The sequence below is a fragment of the Akebia trifoliata genome, chromosome 8, assembly GCF_017979445.1.
Source record: "Akebia trifoliata isolate Shusen 1 chromosome 8, ASM1797944v1, whole genome shotgun sequence".
NCBI classification, from domain to species: domain Eukaryota; kingdom Viridiplantae; phylum Streptophyta; class Magnoliopsida; order Ranunculales; family Lardizabalaceae; genus Akebia; species Akebia trifoliata.
In genome coordinates, this window is record NC_141382.1 from 51,264,390 (window position 1) to 51,278,501 (window position 14,112).

Consider the following 14,112-nt stretch of genomic DNA (forward strand, 5'->3'; position numbering starts at 1 on the left):
ACAAATACAAAATAGAAAATCGATCTGAACCAATTCAGTTTTGGATCAGTTCGAGTAGAACCCGGGCTTGATCCATACTTTCAGTCCAGTTTCGATTAGGGTTTCCATTCTTTCGTAAATCCTTAATTAAGGGTGTCCCTAATTTACAATACTACCCTCGTTAGGCTTCATGTGACACGCACTGGAGAGCCCTGTTAGCAAAACAATTTCTCACGAGTTATGCATGTCTAGGAGCCAGACCAGTGACCCACAAAAGAGATGATCTTTCGGATTTGAACTAAATAAATTATAAATAAAGCCAGAACTCAGGTATTCAAACTTGTGAGATATTATTAGAGAAGAAAGAATGTCAAAGAAGGTGATCACTTTGATAAGCAGTGATGGGGAGAGATTTGAAGTGGAAGAGGCCGTGGCCATCCAATCTGAGATGATCAAAGCCATGATGGAGGCTGATTGTGTAGCCGTAGAGGATGGTGTCCCATTGACGCTTGTGAAGAGCGATATAATGCCAAAACTCATAGAGTACTTGAAGAAGCACGCAGCTGTGGCTGATGATAATGGCGATTCTTCTTCGGTTACCGATGTTGCTGAGTGGGATTCTGAATTTATAAAGAGCGTAGATCCGGTTTTGTTGAATGAGCTTATCTTAGCCTCTGACCATCTGAAAATAAAGAACTTGTTGGATTTATCGTGTAAGAGTGTGGTCGATATGATCAAGGGCAAAACTCCAGCGCAGATTCGCGAAACATTCAACATCAAGAACGATTTCACCATAGAGGAAGAGAAGAAAATTCGAAGGGAGAATAAATGTTTCTTCGATTAGTAGTACTAAAATATTTTATATTAGATTAGTAGTTAGTAGAAGAATATGAATTGGACTGTAATTCCAGGAATTAAATGCTTCCTTCCCTTTGTTTTTCAATTATAAATTTATGAGTATTTCCGAAAGTTAGATTGGGGTCCGTTTGACATAAGGCGAAAATGACAGTGCAAACAAAGATAAAATTTCTCTCCTAACTGCACATCCTGTCCACAAATTTTAATTTTAAGATTTCAAATCTTAAAATAGATTTTTGGGCCCTTATGGATTGCCACATTGGCAATCTAATACCACAACCTTCTAAATTTTATGAAAAAACTCATTATTATTATTATTATTATTTTTAAAAAAGCCAAAAATAAATAAAAGGTATTTATATTGCAGCGACCATTTGATGGATCCCTTCATGGCATTTTCCTTGACCTCCTATTGATTAGCAGACTTTTTGCTCTAAGTTGAGGGCGATAACCAAATCTTTCATCGTTTCGTGCAGTTAACCAAAGTGAACTATTATAACTGATTGTGTAAAAGTGCTTCCATTGGAATTGCTTCTGTAGACTGTGTTTTCCAAATTGGGCCTGGCCCATTCTGCAAATTGGATCAAATCTGGGACCATTTTAAAAGTGGGTTACTTGGACATGTAGTTTTCCAATGCTCCCAGCGCTTATCCCTTTATTGAGCGGATAAGGCTTGGTTTGGTTTTAACGCCCAATTGAAAATTTGCTAAACATCAAAACGGGTATATATGGTCCCTTTAATAGATATTTCAAAAACACTATTGGACTAATAATTTTTTGCAAAACTCACTGTTTTGGTAAAAACTCTTAGAAAAGAGAAAAATTACTAAACCAGTTTAAGCATTTTGACAAAATTACTGGACCAGCTAATATTTTTGAAAATAGCTGTAAACCTTATATTGTAACTATTACTAAGATAAGGAGGAAAAAAAGCCTTACTAAGCCCCATCCACCAACAAGAAACGTAAAAAAAAAAAAAAAAAAAAACTCAAGACTTGTTACAAATCTCAAGGATTTAATTTACGAAGTCTTTTTTACGTGAATGAGGCTTGGTAAGGCCTTTTTTGTTCCTTACTATCATAGTATGGCTAGTCGGATTCTTATTAATTTTTAACAAAAATTATTATATTGAATCTAGCTAGTTCAGTAGTGTTTGCAAAATATTCACCATTTTTGTAGTCGAACTGAATTTTTGGATTCGGGTCCGATTTTAGTAAGTCAAATCAGAAAATTCTGAGGTGCATCTCAAATTTACAAAACTACCCTCGTTAGGCTTCATGTGTCACGCACTGTGAACAAAAATTGTGTGAGAAAAATTTCTCATGAGTTAACAATCTGTAGGAGTAAAAAATGTAGCATAGGTCTTGTATGTTATAAATACAGAACTTGCCTCTCAATATTTTCCATTCAGTTAGAGAGATTAGAGATTGTTAAAAAAATATAGAAATGTCGAAGAAGGCGATCACTTTGATAAGCAGTGATGGGGTGAGATTTGAAGTGGAGGAGGCCATGGCAATCCAATCTGAGATGATCAAATTAATTGTCAACTCTGATTGCATAGTGGACGGTATCCCGTTGATGAATGTGAAGAGCGATATAATGCCCAAACTCATAGAGTACATGAAGAAACATGCTGACCATAATTGTGATTCTTCTTCTTCGGGTGATATTGCCGAGTGGGATTCTGAATTTATAAGTAATGTTGAACAAGGTGTGTTGTATAATCTCCTCATGGCCTCTAACTATTTGGAGATGAAGAACTTGTTGGATTTAGCGGTTCAAAGGATGGTGGACTTGATCAAGGACAAGACTTCGGAGCAGATTCGCGAAACATTCAACATCAATAACGATTTCACCCCAGAACAAGAGGAGGCAATTCGAAAGGAAAATCGATGGGCCTTCGAGTAGTAGTAGTAGTAGTACTACTACTAATTTGGGATTTACTATTTTCTAGTCTTTTATATTTTATATATGAATAATGCTGAAGTGACTTCAAGATTATACTTTATATCTCACTTTCGTGACGTGCAAAAGGCACATATGACTTCTACACACTTTCATGCCACGAGAGTGAGATATGAGGTAAAATCTTGAGGTCACTCCAGTACAACTTTTTATATAATAGATTAATAGTTAGTAGAAAAATATGAATTGGCGACTGTTATTTCAATAAATTAATTAGAATATGTGTGTTATTTCTTAATTATTATTCAATATATCACTTTTCTTTTTTTATTTAGCATTAAATATTTTAATTTTATTTTCTTTTTGAGTTATTGCTAAATTTGTGAGTAGTAATGGGAGTAAAACTCAGCCCATAAACTCTCATTAATTGGGTCGAAGTAACACTCCAACCAAGTATCAATGTGTGTAGAGAATCATTAATTTTCTTGAAATGCATAAGCCTTTTATCTTGAGAAAAAGGGCATATCAATTTGCCAATCGTGCGGTGAATTTTTTTTTGCTCATATGATCGACCAATCACATGAGCCCTCGAGACAGGCTTACGTGTCATGCAATGGTAAGTACTATGAGCAAAAAATTTCTCATATGAGTCGTTGAACTTAGGTGCCTTTGTAACTCACAAAAATATCTTGTCTGGTCTCGTCCATAAACGAGACCGAATCGTCTTAAACGAGTTTTTTAATATGTTTGAATTGTGTCATTAACAAATGAGAAAAATGAATCATAATTTTAAATATCATCTGATACGTTTGACTTTTCTATTTGTCTCTTTGGTGGATGATACCAAGATGTACCGGATGAGTCGTTTTGATCTCTGACAAAATTCAAAACCATGCTTAGAACCCTTTCATGGACCGCAACCAAAAAAAGAAATTCAACAGATTTAAGTAAATAATTAAGAATACTATTTAAGTTTTAGGTCAAACTTATAATCAAACTTGTAATCAATCAAACTTTTTCGGGAGTTACATGGGCCCGAAATTATATAAGACATTAGGTAGAACGTAATATAGTTATTAAGCAACTGGATGTACCAAAGTTTTCCCATCTTTCCCGGACTTATCACCGATCTCTCAAATCTAATTTAATCGACGATTCATATCCGCTCGTATACTTGTATGCAAACTCAATAACTCTAAAATATCCAAATTGCCCTTTTATTCTCTTCTTCCAAACCAGAACTCCAACCTCTCTCTTTCTTTCTTTTCTGAACTTTTGTTGATTTGGCTCTCGAAATCTTCAAATCCGTTAGATACCCCTGAAAGTTTATAATTCCTAATTCTGTCCTCTCTGGTCTTCATTTTCAAGTCTTCTTCTTCGTTCTCTCTTATTCGTCTTTTTTGGGTGAGTGAGAGAGTCATGGATGGAGGAGGTCCACAGTACAATCCCAGAACAGTCGAAGAGGTTTTCAAAGATTTCAAAGGCCGAAGAACTGGAATGATTAAAGCTCTTACGACTGGTATCACTTCAAGAATTTCTTTCTTCTTTTTTGTTTCCGAAGTTTGAATTCTTACGTGCTTTTTGGGTTTTGATTTTTTTTGTGTGTGCAGATTTTGAAGAGTTTTTTCAACAGTGTGATCCTGGTTAGGGTTTCTTTCCCTCACTTTTGGCTTTGAGTTACTTTGTTTCTTTTGGTTTTGATGTTGGTAATTATGTTTGCATGTTTCATTTCTGGAGATATTTAATGGGTTTTTTGGAATTTAGAATGTGGTGAGGATTTTGGATTATGGTTTTTGTTCTTCTGTAGCAGAAAATTTGTTTGGCTTCTGAAACAAAAATAGTTTTCTGGAATTCTTTAATAAATGCATTTATAATAAAGATTTAAATAGTTAAGATTTGATTATATGGTGAGGATTTTTGGAATATGGATTTCGTTCTTCTGTAGCAGAAAATTGTTTTGTTTCTGAAATTCTTTAATAAATGCATTTATAATAAAGATTTAAATTGTTTAGGTTAAAATCATGGTTTTAAAACTTGTTTTGATGTCTCCTCCATGAACGTGACTGAGTCGTCTTGGACGAATTATCCGATTTGTTCGAGTTGTCTTGTTCAACAATGAGACAATGGACTGACTTTTGAGAAACACATCAAGTTTGAGATGACTTGTCTATCTGTCTTGTTGGTCGACAATACCAAGATGAATCGGACGAGTCATCCGATTTGGTCGAGTCGTCTAGATCAACAACGAGATAATGGACTGAAATTTGAGAAACACATCAAGTTTGAGATGACTTGTCTATCCATCTCGTTGGTGGACGATACTGAGACGAGATTTAAAACCAAGGTTAAGATTTGATTTTAATTTTAGGATTGAAATCTTATATCATACGATGCTAAGCTAAAATCTAATGTGACTCTTGGCTTGCCTGAACTCCACTTTGATTCAGCTCAACTGATTATGGAATTGATTATGATCTGGTATGTCGATTGATTCAGTTGTGACTAGAACTGGAATCGTTCGTAGTTGGCCTTTTATCTCTTTTCAACCCACACTGAATTATGTTGTTCGAGTTGAAGTGGTCTCAGGGCTGAACAATATGGACTCCGAGTCTGAGTTCTAAAACCATGTGATTAGCACCACCCAGTTGTTTAGTGATTGGAACAATCTCAACTGGCAAAGAGAAAACATAGCACTTCATCACCTATATTGAATAATAGAAACTTTCCGAAGATATCTATATTTGTTTTACTAGACAGTTCTTTTCTGAAAGAGCATAACTTTCCAAATATCATCACTAGTTAACCACCAAGACTAGGTCACTAGTAAACTCAATTAGAAACTATATTAAAGTTTAAAGTAAAACTAAATTATAGCCTCAACTAGGTAATTTTACTTAACATGAACTCAAAAGCAACTAAGCTAACAAGACTAAATTTAGGAAACTATAGAAAATGTTCAACTTCTAGTTTGTAAAGCAGGAGAGTAGTTTTTGTTGCCTTTCTCCCAAAAAAAATTACTATGTGTTTTTCTGCGGTGTTCTTATTTTAAAATAAGCAACTGTATCTTACTATGTTTTTCTCTTGTGTAGAGAAAGAGAACTTATGTTTATATGGATTTCCAAGTGAGCAATGGGAGGTAAATTTACCAGCTGACGAGGTTCCTCCAGAGCTCCCAGAGCCTGCATTGGGTATTAACTTTGCTAGAGATGGGATGCAAGAAAAGGACTGGTTATATTTGGTTGCAGTCCACAGTGATGCATGGTTACTTTCTGTAGCATTCTATTTTGGTGCCAGATTTGGATTTGATAAAAGTGACCGGTATAACCATTATATCAATTTTACTTTCAACAATACCCTTTTACATGTTAACGTGTTGGATTATTAGAAAATTATTGTTTTCTGTGAATGTTTGGGATTGTTGTGTCAATAGGGATAAGGTTTAATAATACTCACTCATTAGAGGGAATGGAGGTCGGGTGCTCACTCCTTTTCTATTGTCAATGTGATGGACTTTTGAGCCCATTACTCTTTTAAAAGTTACAGTAATATTATTTAAATTATGGAGAACCTGATAATTTCTTTCAATTGTACATATCAAAATAATAATAATTTCTTTCAATTGTGAAGCTTTGTTCCTACGTAATTAAATTGGGAAGGCAGATGGTAAAATCCTCCAATAGAAATTCATCATTGTAGGTAATCCTGTACTTAGTCATGTCCTCACTATGTATTCAATTTTTCTTTAGCTGCTTTGGGATTTGGTGAATCATCTAATTTATTGCAACCCACCCATTCAATTTTCATTTTTCTGTTCCCTATGATTCTTGATACTAAATTTGGACTTTTTAAAGTGGTAGAAAAGAGGTAAATTTATTCATTTTATCAGTGAAGCAGCCTTCTTTCCATTTAGTTCTGTGGACATTACTTGTTTAGATTTTAAATTTCTTGAACAGTGGTAGGAGGGGATTTCAACTTTCTCTCAGTGTAAATGCTTGTCTTCAAGGAGATGGTAGTTAGTAAGAATGTGTGTGACATGTTGGAAAGGGGTCATAGGGGGCAGGAGAGGATGTGTTGCTAGCCATGGAAGAAATATTTTAATAGATGAAGGTTTAAAAGAAGCGTGTAAGGTTGTCACCCACAGCCACAATATGAGACAAACTTTTTCTGTGAGGAAAAGCTCTTCTCGATAATATACCATAGTAGCCTTAAAAGATCAATTTTATTGTATATCTTGTCCTCCTAACCCTTATTTTATTTTTATAAATAGACGATTTATTGATTGAGAAAGGTGGTCAATTGACCGTCCTGCTACATATGATTAATTTTAAATGATAATAATCTGTTCTAGAATAAATAATGTCAAGAAAACAAATCATTCCCACATATGAAATAGGTTCATGTTTCTTCATAATTTATCTTTTTATTAAATTAATTGTGTTATTTATTATTTTTGTTCTTAGCTTTTTATTTAAAAAGGTGTGCTCAGGAGGCGTACCTCTCATGCTTTAGGCCATTGAAGCACCCTGCCCCACATATTTAAAAAACATTGATGGAAATGTACTGCAATTGGGAACTCATTTGTCTCACCAACAATAGTCCGTGCACTAGTCCTCACTCCCTCATCATGTCCCTAATAACGTCAATATTCATTTCCAAATACCCACTAGTCTAGCTTGCTGACACCTTCTATGCTTTCTCAAAATCAGAAAACACCATGTTCATATTCTTCATCTTTTCTTTAAAATTGCATTGTTCGTGTAAGAGAAGATTACCTTGTTATTTGATTTCCCTGTCATAAAATCCAAGTGCTCTGCTTATCCTTGTTTGTTGTCTTAATATTTTCTTCATCAATCTCTTCCATGGTTTAATGGTGTGGCATGGCTTAAATGTTAATCCTATGGTAGAAAGTGTGGTTTTTTGTCTCTCGATTCTACATGGCTCATTTGATTATTTTATGTGCCAGGCTATATGCACCCACCATTTATACCCACATAAAACACAATTTGGGGTGAGATATATAGAGGTAATGGGTGCACTGAGCATTAAGGATGGGTGCAAATAGCCTGAACCTTATTTTATATGTTAGAGAGAGTATAGTAAATTGGATATGTTTCTGTCCTGTATTACTCTTTTGCATGGAGAATGGTTGGTTGTTCTGTTGTTTTATCTATCCAATAAAACCTTGCTGATATTTCTGATGCAGAAAACGCCTCTTCAATATGATAAATGATCTCCCAACTATATTTGAGGAGGTTACTGGAAAGAAGCAAGTTAAGGAGAAGACATCAGTTTCAAATCATAGCAGCAACAAATCCAAGCCAAACTCTAAAGTGGTAAAAGCAATTAGACCTCCTGGCAACTCTATTAATCTAGTCAGTTGTAGCTGAATCATGATTGTTGTGCTGGCATACATGTGTGGGTTTAGTTTCTCTGTTGGGCTTGTACAACCTAGTTTCTCTATGGAACTTGCAATAATTTGTATACTTTTTTGGATCATGGTTTGGTTCATAGCCTCTGTCTCTGATAATCGGATAAATAGGTTTAGTCCCAAGAATGGTAGCAACTGGACCTTACCAGTAATCTAAGCTTGAACACCCACAGACTGATCAGGAAAACCAAGCATAGTTCCACTTAAGGTTGACTGCTAAAGATCAGTGGCCGGCCTAATAATTGTGGTAAAAAAAGTCATGATCTTGCCTTGTTCATTTGCTTTCGCATTTTATTCGTTAAGTGCTTAGTGTTACTGTCATTGCGAGTTGGATTTTCTCCATATATCTAGACCATTGGATAGTACTTGAGATTGAGACCATATTACTCCTGGATACCATTCAGTGGTCTGGCTTTTGGGGTGGATTCTCCTCTGTATGACAGCATATTGATTTTTTGGGTCTAGTCTTTCAATCCTGGAAACACAGCCTTTTTATGGAGCTGAGGATCAGGACCTCTTAAAGGCGAAGTCCTTTTACCCTTGTTTTGGCTTCTAGGATTGAACAATTGACAAAGAAAGGCTGGTCAACTTTGAGGGACCTCATCTTTAGAATGGGTTACATCCAACAATGAAACAAAGAAGTTTCCCACTTACATGGACATGGAGGAGCGATTCTCCAAAATCCTTATTGCGTCCTTGCATCTAAACATTACTGTAATGTTTCTCACTTGATATTTTCTCTCTTCAAAAGTAACTAGATCAACCTAGTTAATCGGCTATGTGTTAATATTTGTCAAACTTCCTCCTATCTAGCAATCATTTAGTTGATTTGGGTTCTGTTTTTAATTATTCACTCACTGTAGTTTATTGTATTACTTTTTAATATTATTGCTTTCCTTTTGGTGATGACAGCAGCGAGGTTCTGAAACCCGGAGCAAGCAGTCCAAGTTGATGCAACCAAAGGAAGATGAAGAGAGTTTGGAGGAGGAGGAGGAGGAAGAAGATGAGGAGGAGCATGGGGATACCCTGTGTGGGGCTTGTGGAGAGAATTATGCATCGGATGAGTTTTGGATCTGCTGTGACATCTGCGAGAAATGGTTTCATGGAAAATGTGTGAAGATTACTCCAGCTAGGGCCGAGCACATCAAGCAGTATAAGTGTCCATCTTGCAGCAACAAGAAAATACGTCCTTGATGGCCCGCCCATAAGTGAAGGTTCTCTGTGTTCGCCACAGTGGACTATACTAATTGTCTAGTCAGTCAGGCTTGTTCTTTGTCTCTCATATCATGTTGGCTACAGATGTGTATGAAAACTTTGGTTTTGAAAATTTCACTCTAGGATGATACTACTGCTAGTCTTTTAAATTTAAAAAATGCCCTTTCTTTGCATTCTAAAGATCACCCCACGATCCAGTCTGCTTGCTTTGTGTTGAAATTTTTTTTGTTTTAGTTTTCTATAATGCATCTGAAGCCATTTTTAACTATATAACCTCCACTTGATAACTGTCTTCCAGGTTTCTCTCGTATTTGCTTTGACAGTTCATCTAAGGAAAAAAAAAAAAAAAAAAGAAGTTCCAGTGGAATGTTATGATTTATTATGATTGGCTACTATTTCTGGCTTAAGTTGATGGCGTTATCTGTGGCAATTTGGATGGTCTTGATCGAATCTTTATTTATTTATTTATTGGAGTACATAGAGGTTGTCTTCTGGCTTCTGTGGATTGTCGTAGGTTTCTATGTGTGGGTTTTGCTCTCTTGGAAGAATTAGAATTTCAAGTTATGGCCCTGATTGGTGAAGGAGCAAAGAGGATTCGATCAAGACTATGTGCTCCAATAAAATAAAATAAAAAGATTATGGCCTCTACGGATTGACCTAGGTTTCTACGTGGGGTTTTGTCCTCCTCATTCACACGCACCAAATAATTTCTGGGATAAATCTCTTAGGGTAGTCCTTAAGAGGTGTTTCCAACTCAAGACCACCTCGACTTCTTCGTGAGACGTGTGGTCCTTATTAAAGAGAGTTGCTATTGCCACACCACCTTACCAATTCCTAGTTCACCCTATAACAAACAACTTTGGACTGTAAATTGATCTCAAAGCCCAAGCCCACTTAATGAAGCCCACCTCCTACCCAAGCCTAGGTCCAAGAAAAAGCCCAAGCCAAATAATGGGGGGGGGGGGGGGGGGGGGGAATTTGACTGTTCAGCATGCAGGATGATGAGGTGGAGAGAGATGGCAGCACCAAGTGGCATGAAGCATCAGAAATGTGGCGAAAACCGTCAACCGGGCAGAGATTGCATAAACCAAGTGGCAGAAATTCATGAAAAATGGAACGAAAACTATCCACATCGCTCCCTTCTCCACCTCTCTATTTAATAATCTCAATCGCTCCACCTCTTCTAAGCAACACAACACCCTATACTCAATTCGCAAACCCTCTCTGAAAACCCACTCAAATTCAAACTCTCTCTCTCTCAGTTGTAGAAAAAACACTCATGGAAGGATTAACAGTGAAGGAAGATGAGGTGGTGGTGGTGGTGTGCAGTGGTAGTGGTGGTGGTGATGGGTTTTGTTCATCATCAACGATTCTAGTACCACAACCAATGGAAGGATTGCATGACACTGGTCCACCACCCTTTCTCACCAAAACATTCGAAATGGTCGAAGACCCAACAACCGATTCGGTCGTTTCGTGGAACAGAGCTCGAAATAGTTTTATTGTTTGGGATTCTCATAACTTCTCCAGTAATCTTCTCCCCAAATACTTCAAGCACAATAATTTCTCTAGCTTCATTCGCCAACTCAACACTTATGTAAGTTCCAAATCCTGCTTACCCATCAAAGAATTTTATTTTATTTTTTGGTTGAATTTCTCATTTATAAGTCATGCCCATGGTGAATTTGAGGTTTTGGCCTGTGGGTTTTGCCAAAAAAAAAATTTGTTTATTTTATTTTATTTTATTACAGGGTTTTAGAAAGGTTGATCCGGATCGGTGGGAGTTTGCGAACGAAGGGTTTTTGGGAGGACAAAAACATTTGTTGAAGAACATCAAGAGGAGACACATCTCTCGAAACTCACAAAAAGGTCAAGAAGGAGGAGGAGGAGTTTGTGCTGAATTGGAAAACGAAGGCGAAATTAGCAGATTGAGGAGTGATCGAAGTGTATTAATGGTGAACATTCTGAAGCTGAGACAACAACAACAGAGCTCCCAAGAACAACTACTCTCCATGGAAGAACGATTACAAGGAACAGAGAAGAAACAACAACTTGTGATTTCTTTTCTTGCAACAGCTGTCAAAAATCCATCTTTTCTTCGAAAACTGAATGAATCAAAGAAGAATGAATTGGGTGAGATTGGAATTGGGAGGAAAAGGAGATTACAAACCAGCCCAAGTACAGAGATGGTTCAAGAAGTTGTTCAGGAAGAAGTGGCCACCATTGAATCAGAGATAGAGATGTTGTTCTCTGCTGCAGTCGATTGTGAAACCCATGATCAGAGGAGTGTTACAATTGATCACGGTTTGGACTCGGTTAATGATATAATGTGGGAAGAATTACTGAATGAAGAATTGGTTGGAGGAGGACAAGAAGAAGAAGATGTTGAAGTGGATGCTTTGGTGGGAAGAAGTACAAGATTCGGTGTGGTGGAAAGAATGAATCATGGTGTGTGTCAAGAAGAATGGGATTCTTTATCTACACACACCCAGTCAACTCGGCGATCTGTGCCTGTAATGCCCCTTAGTTGAGGAGCAATCAATCCATGTAATTGTAATTTGTGTGTTTATTGCTATCGATGTAATGCTTGAAAAATGGAAAGTCCATTGGTCTCGGAGGTTCACTGAGTTGAGTCAATATGACTCGTTAGTGAAATATGAAACTTTTAAGGCTAGACGATGGTTTCCTAAAAAAAAATGTCTTGAGTTTTATCCTTGTTTTTTAAACATGTCTCAACATTTTCATACCTTTTAGGTTCAAATTAGTAATAATATAATACTTCTTTACCATCCAACATTGAGTTCTATATCTTTTAGGTTCAGATTAGTAATATAATACTTCTTTGCTATTCAACATTGAGTTCTATGAGCTATCATCTCGGTTGATATTTTTTGAGTATTTTTTTTGGATAACGGGTTCTTGAACTTATGTCTGACTAGTGAGGGAACGAGCCGGGGATGGAATCAAGGCATATGGGGGATGGAATCAAGGCATATGGGAGAAGTGTAACGCTCGCACATCACACACACCAGGTGAGTGAGGGTACAAGCCAGGGATAGAACTTGGGCATATGGGATCCTCCCTTGGGCACATGTAACACCCGCACATCACACACACCAAGTAAGTGAGGGAATGAGCCAAGGATGGAACCAAGGCATATGGGATCCTCCCCCATCACACACACCAGGTAAATGAGGGAATGAGTCGGGGATGGAACCAAGGCATACTGGGATCCTCCCTCGTGCACGTGTAATGCTTGAACATCACACACACCAAGTGGAATAAGCCAGGGATGGAACCAAGACATATGAGATTCTCCCTTGGCACGTGCGACACCCACACATCACACACACTAAGTAAGTGAGGGAATGAGCCAAGGATGGAATCAAGGCGTATGGGATCCTCCCCGGATACGTGCAACGCCCACACATCACAAGCACTAGGTAAGTAAGGGAATGCTCCTGCAGGTGGTCCTGAGAAAATAGTGCTCATATTAGGTATTGAACTCACATATTTCCATCTTTTCTTCAACATAATCTTGAGGGGTTGGCTTAATGGTAATTTCAGATTGATAAGCGGTTAATGCCCGTAAGTAGTGAGATTGATACTTAGTATGAGCATTAATTCCTCAGGGTCACATGTGAAAGCGCACCTATGGGAGTTGCATGTGTCTCGAGACTGGACAAAGTCCAGATACGGGTCCAGTCCCCTGTCTGCAGGCATACCCACTAAAAAAACATATTTCAACATTCTCATAGCATTTAGGTTCTAGTTATTAATATGATACTCCTTGGTTATTCAAGATTCAATTTCATGAATGTTCTGTAAAGTATAATTGGTCTTTGGTCTTGTTATCATCTCGTAATTCTTTATTTGAATTTTATTGATTGAAGCGCACCTCCACTGAAATAGCACCGCCACTTTAACTCTTATGTGAAGTATATCTTCAATTTCTCCTTACTTATCTTAAAATGGTCACCTCAAAGCATTTCTAAATCAATCGACAATTTCCATTCTTATCTTAAAATGTGCATTTGGATACACAACTGCACATATTTATGGGAGGTGTAGTTGTGTATTTTGAGAAAAAATCTATGATTCTATGCACATGCCACCCCACCGGAGTAGAGGGAAAGTATGTGGGGGAATCAGTTTATCGTTATTCTTGAAATAAATATTTATTATTTTATTACAAATAAATAATAATATTTGACAATTATTTTGTTTTAATTAATCAGAGGTGGTGAATCGCTTAATAGCACTAGTAATACTAGTCATCAAACTATATAAATAATATGAAAAATGCAACAAAGCCAGGGATATGAAGCTATAGAAAATATAATAATAATGGAACACAATAGAATCATGACTAACGATCCTATTTTTCAATGCATAATTTATTAAATAAAGTGTATTTGTTGTTTTTCAACCTACTCCTTTCTAGTATAGTTCTGTCAGGACTGAAGAGAAAGTGTAATGTGGTTAGTAAATTAGCTACTAGCTAATTACGGCTTAATTGATTGGACCTTGCTCACAATCTGTTAGTTTTGAGATACCTTGGCACCTGAAGCATAGGACTTGTGAAGCTCATGATTGGCTTCCTACATTTGGCTATACTCACTCATAGTCATCCCACCATGAAGTATCGTCACTGGACTGAACTTCAGCTTTCTTTGGGCAGGTCTAGTTCCTAACCCGAATTTGAAAGTGCCAAGTCGACTCCCTCA

General features: G+C 36.9%; 2 protein-coding genes and 2 pseudogenes across 3 annotated transcripts; all 4 read left to right on the forward strand.

Annotated features, from left to right (window-relative positions):
- Positions 1-73: 73 nt before the first annotated feature.
- LOC147397642 (SKP1-like protein 1A pseudogene) lies at positions 74-954 on the forward strand (annotated as a pseudogene).
- A 1,329-nt stretch (positions 955-2,283) lies between these two features.
- LOC147397643 (SKP1-like protein 11 pseudogene) lies at positions 2,284-2,745 on the forward strand (annotated as a pseudogene).
- Positions 2,746-3,935: 1,190 nt separating this feature from the next.
- Positions 3,936-9,558, forward strand: LOC147397644 (PHD finger protein ALFIN-LIKE 4-like). Of its 2 annotated transcripts, none has more exons than XM_086449512.1 (5): positions 3,936-4,261; positions 4,353-4,385; positions 5,832-6,060; positions 7,946-8,075; positions 9,086-9,558. In XM_086449512.1, exons 1-5 carry the CDS (start codon positions 4,162-4,164, stop codon positions 9,362-9,364), a joined length of 771 nt encoding a protein of 256 aa, XP_086305638.1. In that variant the 5' UTR covers positions 3,936-4,161; the 3' UTR covers positions 9,365-9,558. The 2 variants fall into 2 exon arrangements, with proteins under 2 accessions (XP_086305638.1, XP_086305637.1); XM_086449511.1 differs by having other exon boundaries at positions 3,939-4,261; positions 9,083-9,558.
- An 836-nt stretch (positions 9,559-10,394) lies between these two features.
- LOC147397645 (heat stress transcription factor A-2-like) lies at positions 10,395-12,179 on the forward strand. The gene is made up of 2 exons (XM_086449510.1): positions 10,395-10,982; positions 11,137-12,179. The coding sequence occupies exons 1-2, from the start codon at positions 10,665-10,667 to the stop codon at positions 11,914-11,916; spliced, it is 1,098 nt and encodes a 365-aa protein (XP_086305636.1). The 5' UTR covers positions 10,395-10,664; the 3' UTR covers positions 11,917-12,179.
- Positions 12,180-14,112: the final 1,933 nt, after the last annotated feature.